This window comes from Marmota marmota, unplaced genomic scaffold (assembly GCF_001458135.2).
Source record: "Marmota marmota marmota unplaced genomic scaffold, marMar, whole genome shotgun sequence".
Taxonomy (NCBI): Eukaryota; Metazoa; Chordata; class Mammalia; order Rodentia; family Sciuridae; genus Marmota; species Marmota marmota.
In genome coordinates, this window is record NW_025999942.1 from 2,055,532 (window position 1) to 2,072,396 (window position 16,865).

Genomic DNA, 16,865 nt, shown 5'->3' on the forward strand with positions numbered 1-16,865 from the left:
GCTCTTGGAAAGCTGGTTGGAGTGTTGGTGACCCAGGGTTTTGATTGTTAGGTGTGAATGTCATGTGTCTTGCCCAGTTCCTTCTTCCTTTCCATTTCCACTTTATATGTTCATGCCAAGGAACATTGGGTGTTGGTTGTATTTATCTCTAAAACAAGTTGGATTCGTTTACTTATCTTTAGACAAGTACTTGCAGTAAGAGTATTTTCCTGACTGCTAAGATGGTACACAGCAAAGTCACTGTCTTTTGAGCCTGCTGAGAGATAGCATAGATTCCACAGAGTCCAAGGCATTTAGAAATTATGAAAGGCTTCTGTATGCAGGAACAAGGATTACAAGCAGGGACATCAGTGCCTGAAACTATATTGCCTGCAAGTCTTGGAGATTACATTAGCTCCAATAGCAGTTCTCTTCACTGGTATTTCATTGCCTATAATCAGGGTTTGTTTTTTTTTTTTTTTAAAGAACATAGTGTTCCAGTTCTTGCTCAGAAAAACATGATAAAGTATTTAACATTTTCCCTGCAAACTCATGAGATTTCATTTAAAACCTTCACCATTTTAAAAATTGAATTTGTTCAAATCTTCCTGAACTATTGAAGAATGAACCTTCTTCCAAATATCACGTGTCTCGTTACCGAGTTTCAGACAGTGGATTTTAAAAGGAGAGGAAGGAATGATAAACATAAGAAGAGGGAGAGTTAAGCGCTCTGGACACCTGGCAAACAACTTCTAAGTATCAGTAGTCTGACTGTTACTGGCTTGTTGCAAGAAGTCTGAGGCTTGAAGGTAGTGGGTAACCTTCCCTAGCTCAGCTAAGTGCAGCTGAATAGTAGATAGTGGGGCTGGCGTCCTAACCAGGTCCAACAGTTAAGAGAACAAAGAAGACTACAGAAAAGCAGAGATATATTTATTAGACCTTGAAGGATGAAACCTGCACACAGAGGACAGGAAAGTGCTGGCCTTTAGTGAAGAAAGTGCCTTGTCTTCTAAAGGACAGTTATGATTTATTTGTTTCTGCATTAATCCAGGTTCTAGTCAGTGCCCAGGTACAGAATGTCTTGTTTGGAGCAGTTTTTGGAGCACATAGGCTATGGGTGGGGGTAATGATGGGAGGGTTCATTTAAGCCACCGAGAGCAGATTTTCTACAGTCTTATGTATTTGAGTCCACATGACACTAGGATGAACAGCTATAGCTTTGAAGGCACAAAGGCACTTTTCCTTTATCATTGCTTTCGACGCATACTGGATGCTTTTCACAGTTTGTTCTTCTGACCCCGGCTTCGTTTCTTTCTGTGCTGTAAGTGATTGAACCCTTTCCTTCTGTGGCAAAGAGCCTGTACCAGTCAGCCTGTCGTCACCATCAGGAGCAGTCGGTGTGCTGAAACAGTGGCTACTGTTGAATTCAGTGCATGCTAAAAAAATGGTATGTTGTACATGGCATTAAATGTCTTTTAGATTTCCTTGGAAACTGGCATAACTGACCAGGAGATTAATAATACAATGTCTGTTTTTAATCCATTCAGAACTAAGGAATCACCCTGGGTACTCAATTATTTATGCTAATGGATAAGGGAATATTGGTCTGAATAACTGATAGCAATGTTGCAAATTATTTCCTGTTAAGGACATCTGCCATCCCAGCTTTAGAAATAACAATCCATTTTAGCTGTGGGAGATGGCTAATGAGTGTCCATAGATCTTGGTTATGTTCCTGTTGGTTTTGGGTAGCCATTGCTGGTGTGGGAATTGGCACCATTGGTCAGTCCAGCCAGTGATTACCAGAGGTAGAGGTTTCTTGTTTCTCGACTGAGGTGATAGCTGTCCTTGAGCAGTGCTGTGCTCAAAAATAGCATTGCTCTGCCCTCCAGGGCCTCCTACTCTCAGCACCTGCCCTGTGGCTCTTGGGAATAAAAGCATGTCAAAACCCAGGGGAAACAAAGTTCCTAGGATATTCCTCCATTCTGGATATCTCTATAACATTGGGAAATTACTGCTTTGAGGAAACAGCAGCAGTTGGGAAACTTTGGTTGCTAAGTAGGTATGCAGTGCTAATTCTACACATCATCAGAAGGTGTGCATGTAAGAACATCTGTACCATATTATACTTAAGATACCAGAAATTCAGCTTTAATGACTACCTACTCAATCTCAGGAAACAATCCTGGAGGGGTAGAAAGGTGGCCTGCTTTGAATTTGAGGTATTACTACTAACTTGCCTCTCCAATAGCCTTTCTTTTGAATATGCATGTAAATACATATGGGTCTTAGGCCCACTTTCTCTAAAGTAATTTAAATTCCTGCTTCTTTTTTTTTTTTTTTTTCAGTGGGAGTGGTGGTCGTTGTGATGGTAGTGGTGATGTTGGTGCTATTGGGAATTGAACTCAGGGGCATTCTACCACTGAGCTACATCCCCAACCTTTCCTCCCGCCCCTTCATTTTTATTTTGAGGCAGGATCTTGCTAATTGGCCTAAGCTAGCCTTGAACTTACGATCCTGTGCCTTCCAAATTGCTAGATTACAGGTGTGCATCAACACATATTTATAGAACAAAATGATCAGAACATTCCATGTGTTTTCAACGTTTACTTTATTCTGATTGCTAAGTATTTGATATTAATATATAATTTGGCTCTCTTCACTTCTGGGACTGACTCTCAACTTACTTCTTGTGTTGCCAGTAATAAATGTTTCTAACTGCCCAGTCCCAATAATATATTGTAATGATCTCTTGCCCAAAGGAATTTGGGAGGGGAGCAAGATTTTATGACTTCTTTCCACTATCCTTAAGTTGTTTTTGTTTTTGTTGGTATAGGGCATTGAACCCAGGGACACTTTACCACTGAGCTACATCCCCAGCCCTTTTTTGTTTTCTATTGATAGGGTCTTACTATGTTGCTGAGGCTAGCCTTGAATTTGCAATCCTTCTGTCTCAGCCTCTTGCCTCACTGTAATTGCAGGCATGCACCACCACTCCTGGCTGCAGAAGGTTTTTGTTGTAGTATTTTTATTGATTTGGCAAATATAGGCTGTAATCAGTGAACTTTTTTTTTTTTTTTTTTAACTAGAGGTCAAACTTACTTATTCTATTATATTCTTTTCTTTTTAGTAGTGGCTTCTTCCAAAAATAGATTGCTAGGTGAACATCCTTAGAGAAGATACCACATTTCAGTTCAGCATTTGTTTATGTATCATTTTCTCTTCTTTTTTATCTTTATTTCATTTGGAATGCCCCATAAAGTTAGTTTATTTTAGTGAGTACCTCTGTTCTAAGGTCCTGAATTCTCAGGGCTCCTAATCTAGTACCCTGACCTCATCTCTGGACTTAGAAAAAAATCTCTGGGAAACAAAAGCTGTTCTGTACCAGATGCTTGTGGAAAGTGAAAGTGCAAACAGACAGAACAAAGGACCTGTGGCAACGGAGCTTTTTCTTTTTGAAAACCAGCAATTTTAAGAAAATGAAAGTGCTGTGGAATTTATTTGCCTTTGTTAGAATGGATGCCCATAAGAGTGAACTCCCACTTCTCGATGCTTTGCTTCTCAGTGTTGGGCATTTTATCTCTTCACTTGACTGAAACCATGCCTTACTCCTTCCTTTCATAGTTTTCTTTAGTTTCTGAATCAATGAAAGAAGCACACTGGTATTCAGGATTTTGCCTCATAGCAGGGTTTCTCAAGGAATGTTGCACAAGAACAGTGGACAACACACAACAGAAAGTTGCCCAGAACAACAGCTCTCACAGCTGAGTGTGCATTGGCACAACCTGGAATCTTATAGAAAGGCAGATTCTCAGTCCACAGAGCTGGGCCCAGCAATCTTCATGTCTGACCCGCTCCCTGGTCTTGTGAACACTGCTGGACTGCAGGTCCCTGGGTGAGGCTATAGACACTCTCTTTGGAGTAGTAATATGTTATGGTAAAAAGAAAACTCTGACCAAATAAGGTTGGGAAGCTCTGTGTTAATCAAGATTAAACAACAGGCCGGCTGGACTTCTTATGCCTGTGATTACTGATGAAACTTGTGGGGTGTCCAAGGAGTAGATAAAGCATACAGTAGGTTTCAGACTTTTCATGGATCATCTTAGGCAGCTAGCATTCCACAAGGTAGACTAGGAAACTTTACATAACATTCATCTGCTATTAAAAAAAAAGTATCTTTTGAGTATATAATTCAATAAAGCACCATGTTTATTGAGAATAAACGTACCCCTGTTGTACGGACTATTAATCATTTTAAATATTTGATTCTTAAGTTATCTTTTAAAAATACTTGTGAAGGGCCTGGGGATGTGACTTCGTGGTAGAGCACTTGCCTGGCATGGTGGGGCCCTGGGTTTAATCACCAGCACCGAAAACAAATGTAAAGGAAAAATTTGAAACTGATTTAGTTGCTTGTTATTCCCAGTATGTGTTTCACTTTTATTGTGGGTGTGTCTGCTTGTTTTTTAATAGAGAAAAAAAAGTGTATTTCTCCCAGTGCTGGAGGCTGGAAGTTCCATGTCAGGTAGCCAGCACCTAGTTCTTCTCACTTCATTATACATGGCAAGAGGGGGAGTGCATCTCCTGTGGGGTTTTGAAATTATGAGTTCCCCAGAAAACTTTACTTAGGTGGATTCAAGCATGGGATAGAAACAACCAAAAATATTTGAAGATTAGAAAAGCCTTCAACACAGTAATACAGTCAACATTGGTATTATAATTGTGTAGCTTTGCATTCTGAGTTTGTGCATGATTTTTTATTTTGATGTATTTTTGTAGTGCTGGGATTGGAACCCAGGGCCTTGCACATGCTAGGCAAGTGCTCTTCCACTGAGCCACACCTCTAATCCCTGGTGCTGTGATTTCTATGAGAGCTGGCAAGTTAGTAGGGACCTCAGTGTTTTTCTGTGCGATAGTAGCAGCACAACAGCTAAGATTTACTAATTCCACATGCTGTTCTGAAAATAGTGTATTCTTTTTTTTTTTAAGAGAGAGGGAGAGAGAATTTTGATATTTGTTTTTTAGTTTTTGGCGGACACAACATCTTTGTTTGTATGTGGTGCTGAGGATCGAACCCGGGCCGCACGCATGCCAGGCAGGCGCGCTACCGCTTGAGCCACATCCCCAGCCCTGAAAATAGTGTATTCTAACAATCTAATGAGGATTATTGGTACTCCAGTCCCTCTTCCCCTGTACCCCCTACAGATGAGGAAACTGAGATGCCTAGTGGAAATGTTCCCTCATTTAGCTGTGGTCCACCAGGTAGTCATGATGCAACAGGTTTTTGAACATAGGCTCACCACTGTAAAGCATGTGTTTTACTAATTGGCACTATGGCTTTTTAAACCCACATTTATGACCTTGTGATCACTGCGTATATTATCTCATTGTTCATAAAGTTAAAAAGGCAGTGGTTTCCTGTCATGAAGAAATTGAAGGAAGCACACTGTTTGTTAACAGTGTCACAATGTAAAAGAAGAACCTTGCTCATTGTAGACAATTTGGGAAATACAGAAAAGTACAGAGGAGATAAAAATAACCCATAATGTTATCTAGAGAGAACCTCCTTTAAAACACATTTTTTCATTAGAGAGGAAAAATATTTTATTTTAAAAAATTCTTTAACTGCACTTTATAGCACCTCAACTTGTTTGTTTTGTTGTTTTGTTGCAGTGCTGGGGAGCCAACACAGTGCCTGACTTATTTAGGCAGGCACCCTAGCACTGAGTGCTATCCCCAGGCTAGAGGATATATATTCTATATAGTAACATATACATATTACTTGCACAGAGTAGGGTATACATGTACTTATTTACTTGTGCATCTTTCAAATAAGAAACCCCTCTTTTAAAGTGGTTTTATAAATTTGCAGTTAGCATAATATAGTATCATAACTCAAATTTTTGGCATACCATGATGTGAAATCCTAACTCAATTTTTGAACCAAGAGACCTCTGTGCTTTTCTCTGATGAAATAAAAGCCTCTGGAAAAGCTCTGTGAAAGTCTAACTCAGGTTTGGAGATTACAGTTAAAAGCAGCAAACACATTTCTACCATAGTCACCAAGGCTCTCCACTGCCCCTGACAGGCTGTAAGTGTGCTGGGGTTTGGTGTGTGTAGGTTTTGCTTTAGTTTAGAATTTCTTCCCTACAGTCCTCGCGTTGTGATGTCGCTGGAGCAGCTAGCCCTGGGTCACACAGAGTGAGCTGTCAGTTTCTGGGCAGACTCTGGCCAGGAATCCACAGGGCGGCGGGGAAGCAGTGAATAGCGATTCTGCAGTTCCGAACTGCCAGCCTGCCTATCTTCCCCAACACTGGTTTCTGCCACACCCTTGACCTGCCCTGAATGTTGCTGTTTTTCAGTCGCAAGGATGGTAGCTAGAGGGGAAATAGCAAGATTTTGGAGTCTGGAAAGCCTTCACATGGGTATGTGTACAGAGAATGGATCCTTCTGTTCAGGAGACTTTGCTGTCTTGACTCTCTCCAAGTTGCAGTTTGTGCACTCTCCCTTTCCCTCCCTCTTCCTCTCTCTCTCTCTCTCTCTCTCTCTCTCTCTCTCTCTCTCTCTGTGTGTGTGTGTGTGTGTGTGTTCTGGTCAGGTGTGAATGTGAACAATAAAGCTCATTCCTCCCAGGAGAGGGTCCTGAGGGGAGGTTTCATTGCAGACATAGTCCATCAAAGAGATTGACTTTGTTCATGGCACAGTACTTAGTATAAAAGAGAAAATAGTAAGAGTTAAGCATGGTCTTTTTTTTCTGTAAGAGCCGAGGGGTCTGGTCTTGGCTACTGGTACTGTTATTGATTGCTACTTATTCATTTCATGAAATTTCCTTTATTTAAGAGGTTATAAATACATAAAAATGTTCCTTTATTTTAAAAATTTCTTTATTTAAGAGGTTGAAATACATAAAAATGTTCTTGGCTAAATTTAGGAGTAAGGTTGGAGGTTGTGAATCGATTTTGGGAGAATACTGTTTCAAAATTGATATTGCCTAGTCTTCTGTTATTTCACCATCTCATCACACCCTTTTTTGTATTTTTAATTTCTTTATTACAGTCACCCTAACTTCTTAGTTTTTCTAAGTATTGACTACTGGACTAGTCCCTATTTGAATGCAAAAGAAATATTATGCTAAGAAGTTATAAAGTATAATCCATGTATTCTTAAAAGAATCTGTGTATTCTCTTATTTGCTTAAATTAAAAAAAATTACTACACAGAAAGAATTTTCTCTGGCTGCTGTAACAGATACAGTAGGATGCTTTAAAAACAGATCTTGTCTCTGTTTTTGCCTTAAATAGACGCCAGTAGCTTGCACTGAAATGAATGAGAATCGTAGGTGACAGCTTGAAGGCAGCCTTGGGCCTTGTCAGAGCAATACTGTTTGGAGTTTGTGTTTTCTTCCTTGTTTTGATTGGTTTCTCTGCTGGCCTGGAGAAGACAAGGATGTGGTTATGGCTTCTGTCTCTGGCTGATTGTCAGAATCAGACTGGTATTCCATTGCACTAACCCAAATTTAGAAAAAGGAAAAAGAGTTGCCCCCAGATTTCTATATTGAGAACACAAACCCTACCTTCACAGTGGCCTTGCTGGTCACTCAAGTGGCAGGGCTCAGTAATGCCAGCATCCCACACAGTACCCACTGAGTAAGGCCAGGATGAAAGGAGGGGGTGAGCGGGTGTCCTACTCTGGGAGTTGTTGTAGGGGAGGGATGGTGGCCTTCCTCTGACCTGCAGCATTCCTCCAGGCCTGGGAGATGATCTGGAGCTGCTTCCTCCCACATTCATGTAGAGACCCAGGGGACGCCTGACTCAGCCTCTCAGGGGAATGCTCTGTGTTGCTAAAGACTCATAGCATGCCAGAAGCTTTCCTTGGAAAGCTTGTCCTTTGGAAATGGATTTTGGGGACCTGTTCCCCTCCCCATCATACCCTTACGGAATTGGGAGAAACCTGCTCCTGTGCCAGAGCACCCCTTTCACCCTGGGCTCAGTTTCAGTGGACTGGCCCTGGCTGTAAAGGGCTAGCAGCTGTCTCCTAGGCCTCCCTGCTGGGAAAAGCCAGCTATGGAGTTGTCTTTACTTTCCCGCTCCGAAAGTTCCCTTGAGCAGTGTGTTCCTAAGACAGGTCTGTTATACTACATGCACATGTATGGTAAAATGACAGGTGCTATGTGAATTGACTGTAAATGATAAACTAGTATAAAATAAGGAATAAAGCTCACCCATGGTGGGTTTGCTTTCACTTGAAAAAGCTGGTGAATGTTTGTGAGGCCCTTTGGGATACTTTGGTGATCCTTAGGGGGACGTCCAGTGAGAATAGACAGGGAGCCCTTCCCATTGATGTGAGCTAAGTGAGGCCAGAGGCAAGGCAGATTCCCCAGGATTGTTTTGGAGCATACACATCTCGTCTGAATCCAGCCCTACCATTGGGAGTAGTTAACCTCTTTGAGCCACAGTTTCCTCCTCAATAAACGAACAGTAATAATCCAGAATGCTGTGAGGCTCACAGATGATTTATGTCAGGCTGAGTATGATGCCTGGAGTACACTATAGCTCACTCGGGGGATGCAGTGGAACTGGCTGGAATCTTGCTGGGTTCCTTCCACCAGTTAGCCAGTGAGAGGCAACTATGGGAGCTGTAAGGGGCAGTGAAACACTGGCTGTGAGTGAAAGAAAAGAGGAGGCTTCCAGCACAGATCCTCAGGTGCCAGAGAGGATGGACAAAAAAAGCCATCATCAATGCCAGAAACCCAAGGAAGAACAGCAACTAGCTGAAAAGAGGAAACAGAAACCTAGGGACAAGCCAAAAGTGAAACCAGAGGGCTTAGTGAGGTTTGGCAGCCCACACTTGTAATCCCAGCAACTAGGGAAGCTGAGGCAGGAGGGATCACAGGTTCAGGACAGTCTGGGCAACTTAGATCCTGTCACAACATAAATAAAAAACTGAAAAGAGCTAGGGATGTAGCTCGATGGTGGAGCACTTGCCTACCAGGTGTGAACCCCTGGGCTTCAATCTCCAGCACTGCATTTAAAAAGAAAAAAAAAAAAAGAGAAAACCTGAGGGCTCAAAACAAGATGCAGAGAAACCCCAAACTTGAATCCTAGGTCTGAATAGGAAACAGGATGGAGATCAACCTAGAGCAGGAGGAAGCAGAGCTGCTGGGCTGGTGGTGTGTGGGGTGGGTGGGTGGGGGAATCCCAGAGGTGCTGGCTGCCCAGTCTCCTGGTGCAGACCTACCCTTGCAAGTCCCGTGAGACCCATTTTACAGATGAGCACGGTCAGGCTCTTTCAAAAAGTGATCTAGCGCATATGTGAGGCAATTTTAGGGTAAGTTTTCATTTTAAATTGAGAGGGGGGAAATTTATTTACTGGTGGTTTACTTAAAGACTTTTATACCCATTTTCAGAGGTTTGCTACAAATTTAGTTTAGTCATAATATAACTGGCTTCTGTCTGTTCTGGGCAGCCAAAGTCAAACATGGCCCCAAGTGGTATGCTGATGTAAAGCTGTATATATTGGGAGAACCATCTTATTTTTTGCAGTACAGGGGAGTAAACTCAGGGGCTCTTTCTCTCTGAGCTACATCATTTTTATTTTTTATTTTGAGACAGGGTCTCACTAAATTACCCAGGCTTGCCTTGAACTTGCAGTCCTCCTGCCTCAAGCCTCCCGAGTAGCTTGAATTATAGACATGTGCCACCATGTCTATAATGGCAGGGAGACTATCTTTAAACAATCCTTAGACTTTATGAGAGGTATCAGTGAGGGCACTTATGTTCATTGCTGGGGCCCTTTTTTATTATATTATCATTCAATATTTCTAAAGATTAAAAAATACTATTTATGGAGAATGGTTTAAAAGTCTACATTGGGCTTAAAAGTGACTTAGGTGACAGTGATATTTTACATTCTAGAGTGTGAAAGATATTTCATGCTGTAATTCATTCAGCTAGCACTGACTAGTAAGCATGTTCCTCATCCTTGAGAAAGTCAGTGGGAACAGCTATAAGCTAACTTAAGTGTAAGAACTTGAACATACACATGGTAAGAATTTTGAAAGAGGTAAAGCTGATGTATTTCTAGGACATTGAAGACAGATTGTTACTGTAGGGGATCAGGGAATAATGTGAGAAGAGAACTGAAAAATCATGGAATTCATCACCAGGAACTGACAAAAACTTTTGAAGGATGATTCGGAAGTTGACAGGCTGTTTTGGGAGGGAGGTTGCTGCATGTGGAGAAGTCAGCAAAAAGATCTTTCTCTTTTTATTGGATACTCTTTGGTACCAGATGGCTATAGCAGAGCTTTCTGTGCAATCAGAATCCATTTCTCTGCAACCTGTGGCTTCCTGCATGGATAGGCAGTGAAAGACATGCCTCTTGCACAATCCATTCTTGTTATATAGTTTAAATAAGGTTAGTCTGAAAGTCCATTGGTTCCCAAATTTGGCCAGGCATCAGAAAGAATCATTTCGGGGAGCTTTTTGAAGACAGATTCTCAGCAAACACTCCCACCCACCCACCTTGATTCAGTGGTCCTGAGTGGGGCAGGACCACTGAACCAGAATGGGAGTGTTTGCTGAGAAAGCTTTTCTAAACATTCTCCATGTGATTGAGTACCCTAGGTGTCTGGGAACCATTAACGAGGAGTGGGTTGGGTGCCCTGGCAGCCAGATGGCATGCTTTGACACTGCTTGTTCCCTCTGTGTGCATCTCAGTGGTTTGAGGGTCACTTTCTGGGTTGAGGCATTCAGCCATGGTTTCAACCCTTGGAGCAGCTCCCTGTGAAAGCCACTCAGGTCTGTGCACACAGCTGCCTGCCTCTGCCAGCCACTTCCGTTTTTGAGATGGGAAGTCCGAATTGCTTATCTCAACCTTGAGGAAGTCAGTAGGAGTGATCAGCAGGAGGTTTTCTGAAGTACATGTTTTTAACAGATTGTTCAAAGCCCGGGAATGTCCCCAAAATAAGATGAGGGAAATCCCCTCTGAGAAGCCTGCTGGCTGGGAAAGGGTGCTGCTCATTAGCTACTATGCTGGTAATAGCTAGCCCATGGTGGAAGTATTGTCTTCAGACCAAGCCCTGCTGAAGCTGAAGTTTGGCATCTTAATTCTCACCTTCCATCTGTTTAACAAAATGCTCCACATCTGCCTTCTCATCCCTCCTCTCTCAGCTAGCTATCCAGGGCAGGGACGTTTTCCTCTGTTACAAATGAGAAAACAGAGGTCAGAGAGGTCTAGGCCTTTCCCAAGATGGCCACTCTGGGACTCAAATCCAGATCTTGGGATTTCCAGTCTAGATCTTTTAAAATCCTGGCACTTAAGTGTGTAAAAAATAAGCCATATGGGAAAGAGACCTTTTGTTTGTCATGAGGACAAAGCTCCAACAGGCTGTGGGCAAATAGGAAGGTGTTGTAAAAAGCAGCACTGCATTGTTGGTGCCTTTGGTGAATCCTGACCCCCAAGTTCATCTTGAATCAGTTGCCAGGTATGATCCTCTTATTTTTATTTATTGGTTTTGCAGTGTTAGGGATGCGACCCAGGGGTGCTCTGCCATTGAGCTCTATCATCAGCCTTTTTAAATTTGAGTTGCTAAGTTGCCCAAGCTGGCCTTGAACTTGGTGTTTTTCAGCCTCAGACTCCTGAGTTGCCAGGATTACAGGCACATGCCACCATGCCCAGCCAGGTGTAATCCTTTCACACATGTAAAACCTGAGTTCAGACAGAAAAATGTTATTTGTCTGAGGAGTGTAGGGGCTGCTTATTGTTGGCTTTTTTTTTTCTTACGTCTTCTTTAATTGTAAAAGTCCTACTGATGTAAGATATGGCACATCCTCTGTGGATACAACACTGTTCTGCATTCTTACTCCTGAGGCCAGCTCTGGCCAGGACTGGAAATATAGACATGTGAACTCTGGGAGGTGGTGGTGGTGAGTTCTCCTCAGGTGGCAGCCGTAGCCTGAAAAGTTGGTCAGTTCATCCAGGAAGTACACAGACTTGGAGCATAGAGGAGACCTTTGAGGCTAAACCTCAAGATGCTGCCATGTAAGGGGCAGGGCTAGGAAAGGGGCACATGGTGCCTTGGGACGAAGGTGGCTCAAGTAAGGTGCTCAGGAGACTTGGGAGGATGGCATTTCCAGGAGTGATGGCTGCCAGTGATTGTTAAATGAGAGTGTTCACTCACTCACTGCGTGTTTGGAATTGGCGGTACTCTGTGGAAAAAAATCATTCTAGCCAGAGGTATGTGCTGACGTCAGTATGGAGAGCTTTAGAAGATAAAGGGGGCTCTTCCTGCTTGGCTGAAGCTTTAAGAAATGCTGTGCAAGGAGAACTCTGGCTGCTGTTATGTTGATAACAGCTGGAAGTTTAGGCTTTTAAAGGTGATTTCAGTTTGGAGCAGAGTTGGTTCCATATTTACAGTAGCATTTTTAAAAAATGGCTTTTCCATACTTATTTTCTCCAACAAAACAGTAGAGTTATCATTGAGAATGCAGAGAAACTACATCCCATCCTCTGCTGGTAGGAATGTGAACTGATGCAGCCACAATGGAAAACAGGATACAGCCTCCTCAAAAAACTAACACTACAAAATCACCCTGTGCTTCAAATTTTTTCTTTCTGGGTGTATAACTGAAACAATTCAAAGTAGAGTCCCCAAAAGAAATTTGCACACCCACCTTAATGGCAGCATTATTCATTTTAGTAGAGGTGAAAGAAATCCAAATGTCCATCCACAAGTAAGAAGATAAGCTGAATGGGGTGTATACATAAAAATGGAATATCATGCTACCATTAAAAAGGAAATTCTGGGGCAGGGGCTCAGCGGTAACGTACTTGCCTGGCATATATTAGGCACTGGGTTCAATTCTCAGCACCAGGTATGAATAAATAAAAGTCTATCAACAACTAAAGAATTTTTTTAAAAAAGAAAATTCTGACACATGCTACAACATAGATGAACCTTGAGGACATTTTGCTCAGTGAAACAAAGGGACATACTGTAGGTGATTCCACTCATAGGAAGTATCTAAAGTAGTCAAAATCAAAGGGAAAGAAAGTTGAAAAGTGGTTGCCCAGGAGTGGGGGCAGGAAGAGAGGAAGTTGTGCTTGATGGGTATGGGGTTTCGGTTTTGCAAGATGAAAAAGTTTTAGAGAGCTGTTGCACAACAGTGTGAACACACTTAGCACTTCTGAACTGTATCATTAAAAAGGGGGGTGGGTGTTTGTTTTATCATAATAATTTCCCCCGATTTCACTGAAAAACATTGAGATTGATTGATTGATCGATACATACATACATATTGAGGATAGAACCCAGGGGCATTTTATTACTGAGCTACATCCCTTAGCTTTTTTAAATTTTTTATTTTGAGACAGGGTCTCGCTAAGTTGTTAAGTTGAGGCCTTGAACTCATCAGCCTCCTGAGTTGCTGGGATTACAGGTGTGCATCACTGTACCAGCTTGAGAACTTATAATTGTTCTACATCACACAAAATACCCCTGAATAAAGGGTTTCCATTACTAAGTTTCATCTTAGCTGAGGGTTTTGAAGTCCTTTGCAGTTGGTAAGGAAGTGACCCTGAAGAGGATGGAGACGGCAGCAGCCCAGGCCTGTAGGTCTGGGTCATTTAAAGAGGTCTGTCCCTCACCAAGAGGTGGGTGTGGGTGTTGGCACCCAGTGGGCACACATAGGGTTTTCATTTAAACTGCAGGTTGGTGTTTCTCCATCAGCAATTTGTAGTTCAGTTTAAAACAAAAACAAACAAACAAAAAAAATAACCACTTATTGCAAGTGTTTGCCACACAGAAGCTCCTTTAAGTAGAATGGAATCAGGTTACAGGAAGGCCTTGGAATACCTCGGAATACTGTCATGGAATACTTTCATAATGCAATAGATAATTACTGTGTAATTTCTTGTGAAATCATGAAACCACTATTTTAAGTTTACCTTGGAAGTATTGTATAGCTTGTCTCAGGGAGGGAGACAGGAGCCCCAAACACGAGAGTTTTTTAGCTAGGATCTGCGATGAACACTGGTGAGAGTCAGGGAGACGTGCGTTTCCATCCTGGCTCTGATCCAGCACTTGTGTAGCTCAGTTTAATAACTTAACTTCTTGGAACCTCAGTTTCTTCATGGGCAATTTGTAGTTCAGTTGGTAAATACTTATCCAATGCTTTCTGTATGTCAAGTATTATGATAGAATCTAAAAATAGATTCTGTCCTCCCCTGAAAGGAAGTTACTGTCTTTAAAGGGAAACAAAGATAAGGACAGTGAGCACAGATGCAGCATTATGATACAGCACTAATTTCCCTCTAATCTAGACACATACTGAAAAGTCCAGCTCTATAAAACACATCTGAATTATAGGATAAAAACACAAGAATCATTAGCTTAGAAGGAACTTAAAATCAGGAATGTAGTTAAGGTCATGAAGGGGAAAGGATTAAAACAGAAAACTGGATCAGGTCATTGACAGGCCCAATTGAGAACTGTAAGCTGGGGTAGGAAGCAAAGCTTAGCAGAGCACCAGAGAGTCAGTAATTATGGCTATTCTCCAGAAGGGTATAAAGTACTAAAGTTTTAGGGCAAGGGGGTTTAATATCTGCTTAGTAGTTTTTGTCTGGTTACCAACAGCAGAGGGACTACAAGGGAGGTAGTACTGCTGGTGGGTAAAAGTGAGAGGCCCGATGCACACAGCTGGATGTATTGGGACTTCAGTTTACTTGTGTGTAATTGGGTACCCAGTTATAGTACCATCCACATAGCATTGCCAGGAGGATTATGTGAGCTGATACACCCCAAAAGGCTTAAATTGGTACCTGGCACATCAAGCACCACATTAAAGAATGTCTGGTGCTTCTGTACTGTTTTTTACTTTGCAAAGTGCATTTAAACATCATCATTTCATTTGAGGCTTACAACAAATCAGTAACAATTACTGTTGAGAATTTATAATCAGCCCTGAGAGATGGGTATTTATTATTCACATTCAATGGATAAAAAGACACAGAAAGTCAAAACTCACACTCAAATAAATAAATAAAAACTTTGCAGCACTGTCATTTGAAGGCAGGTCATCTGACCCCCAAACCATGCTTTTAAGTCAATGTATCATATAGCCATGCATTACTTAATGACTAGGGCACATTCTGAGAAATGCATTGTTATACAATTCTATGATTGTGAACCTCCTATAGTGTTCCTACTAAGACAGAATAATATAGCCTAGGATACACCTGAGCTTTTGCTCCTAGGCTATAAACCCATACAGTGTGTTCCTGTAGTGAATACTGTAGGCATTTGTAATCATGGACCAATTTTATATCTAAACTTAAGAAAGGTACAGGAAAAACATGGAGAATTTTTCTACCGCATTTTCATCTTTGAAAAAAAATGTTTTGTAGTTGTAGATGAACAGCATGTCTTTATTTTGTTTATTTATTTTTTGTTATTATTTTTTTTGCTACCAAGGATTGAACTCAGGGGCACTTGGCCTCTGAGCCACATCCCCAGCCCTATTTTATATTTTATTTCAAGACAGGGTTTCACTGAGTTGCTTAGCGCCTTGCTTTCGCTGAAGCTGGCTTTGAACTCAGAGATCCTCCTGCCTCAGCCTCCTACACTGCTGGGATTATAGGCATGTGTAATCACGCCTGGCTCCGTTTTGTTTATTTTTATATGGTACTAAGAATCGAACCCAGTGCCTCACACGTGCTAGCCAAGCACTCTGCAATTGAGCTGCAGCCCTAGCCCCTACATTTTAATCTTATGGTACCACTGAAATGTAATTATGTAGTTGACTGAAATGGCATGGCCATTTCCTCCCATTGTCTAGTATTTATTGGGCACATAGTCTAGTTACTAGGATTGCAAATAATGATAGATCAGATTAGTTATTACATTGGTAACTTTTATTCAAGCCAGACAATAAAATGTAGTAGATGGTAATGACTGCTACAGAGGGAAATAAACTGGGGAGGATGATATGGTTTTAAATGGGATGGTCCAGAAGTGCTTGCTGGGAGGGGTGCTGGGTGCAGAGGCAGCAAGCCCTGGGCAGAGGGCAGTGCCTGTTTTGTTTGTAGTCAGGACACCAATCAGGGCCAGAGCAGAGTGGGAGGGGTAGGAGGCACAATGTGTGCCTAGGGAGGGCCTTGGGACTTTGGCTCTCTCTTCTGTGACTGGTTTTGAGCAAAGTAATACCATGAGACTGAAGAATGATGTAGCACCATTATTCTGGCAGCTTTGGAGAGAATCCTCTGTTGGGGCAGCCACAGGAAGACCAGAGAGGGGCAGCTAGATTGAATGAGCTCCAGCCATGTACCCAGGCCTGGGTTGTGGGAGACCAGTGAAAGGTGGCCAGGTTCTGGCTACCATAGCTACCATAGGAGTCAAAGGCAGACTTAGTTTGCTGGTGAGTCACATGTGGGATGTGAAGGGTTACGACCTGTGAATATACAAAACATGTAAACCTGCTCAACTGCAGCTAGATGGGAAAAACTAAAGTTGAAAAAGGTCAAGTGACTTGCTCCAAGGGCATTTAGCTAGAAAGGCAATGAAGCCAAGATATTTATTTACCCAAGTATTTTTTTTTAAAGTAAGTTATTTTATTTTGAATTAACAAGTAACAATTGTACAATCCTACATAGGATATAGTATGATGTATAGGTGCATTCATTGTGTTATTTCCAAATGAGGCAGTTAGAGTATTCATTACTTCTAGCATTTATTATTCCTTTGTTGCATCCAGGGATTTTTTATTCTATCCTTTCCCTTTTGCACACTGCCTGTCTCCCACCCCAGGCGCCTGCCCTGCCTCTCCTAGACAGCAAGGTCCAGTGACTACCTTTAATGTCTGAAATGTTATTATGCTAATGTTCTGAGTC

General features: G+C 41.9%; 1 protein-coding gene across 6 annotated transcripts in view; it reads left to right on the plus strand.

Annotated features, from left to right (window-relative positions):
• Spata13 (spermatogenesis associated 13) overlaps positions 1-16,865 on the plus strand; it is a 340,611-nt gene that overhangs the window by 298,028 nt on the left and 25,718 nt on the right. The window contains exon 1 of one of the 6 annotated variants that reach the window (XM_015498707.2): positions 6,155-6,404. The exons of the other annotated variants lie outside the window; for them this stretch is intronic. Coding sequence (XP_015354193.1) covers positions 6,350-6,404 — 55 coding nt within the window. The 5' untranslated portion in view covers positions 6,155-6,349. Of the gene's footprint in view, positions 1-6,154; positions 6,405-16,865 lie in introns of those variants that run through there. 6 annotated transcript variants of the gene reach the window in all.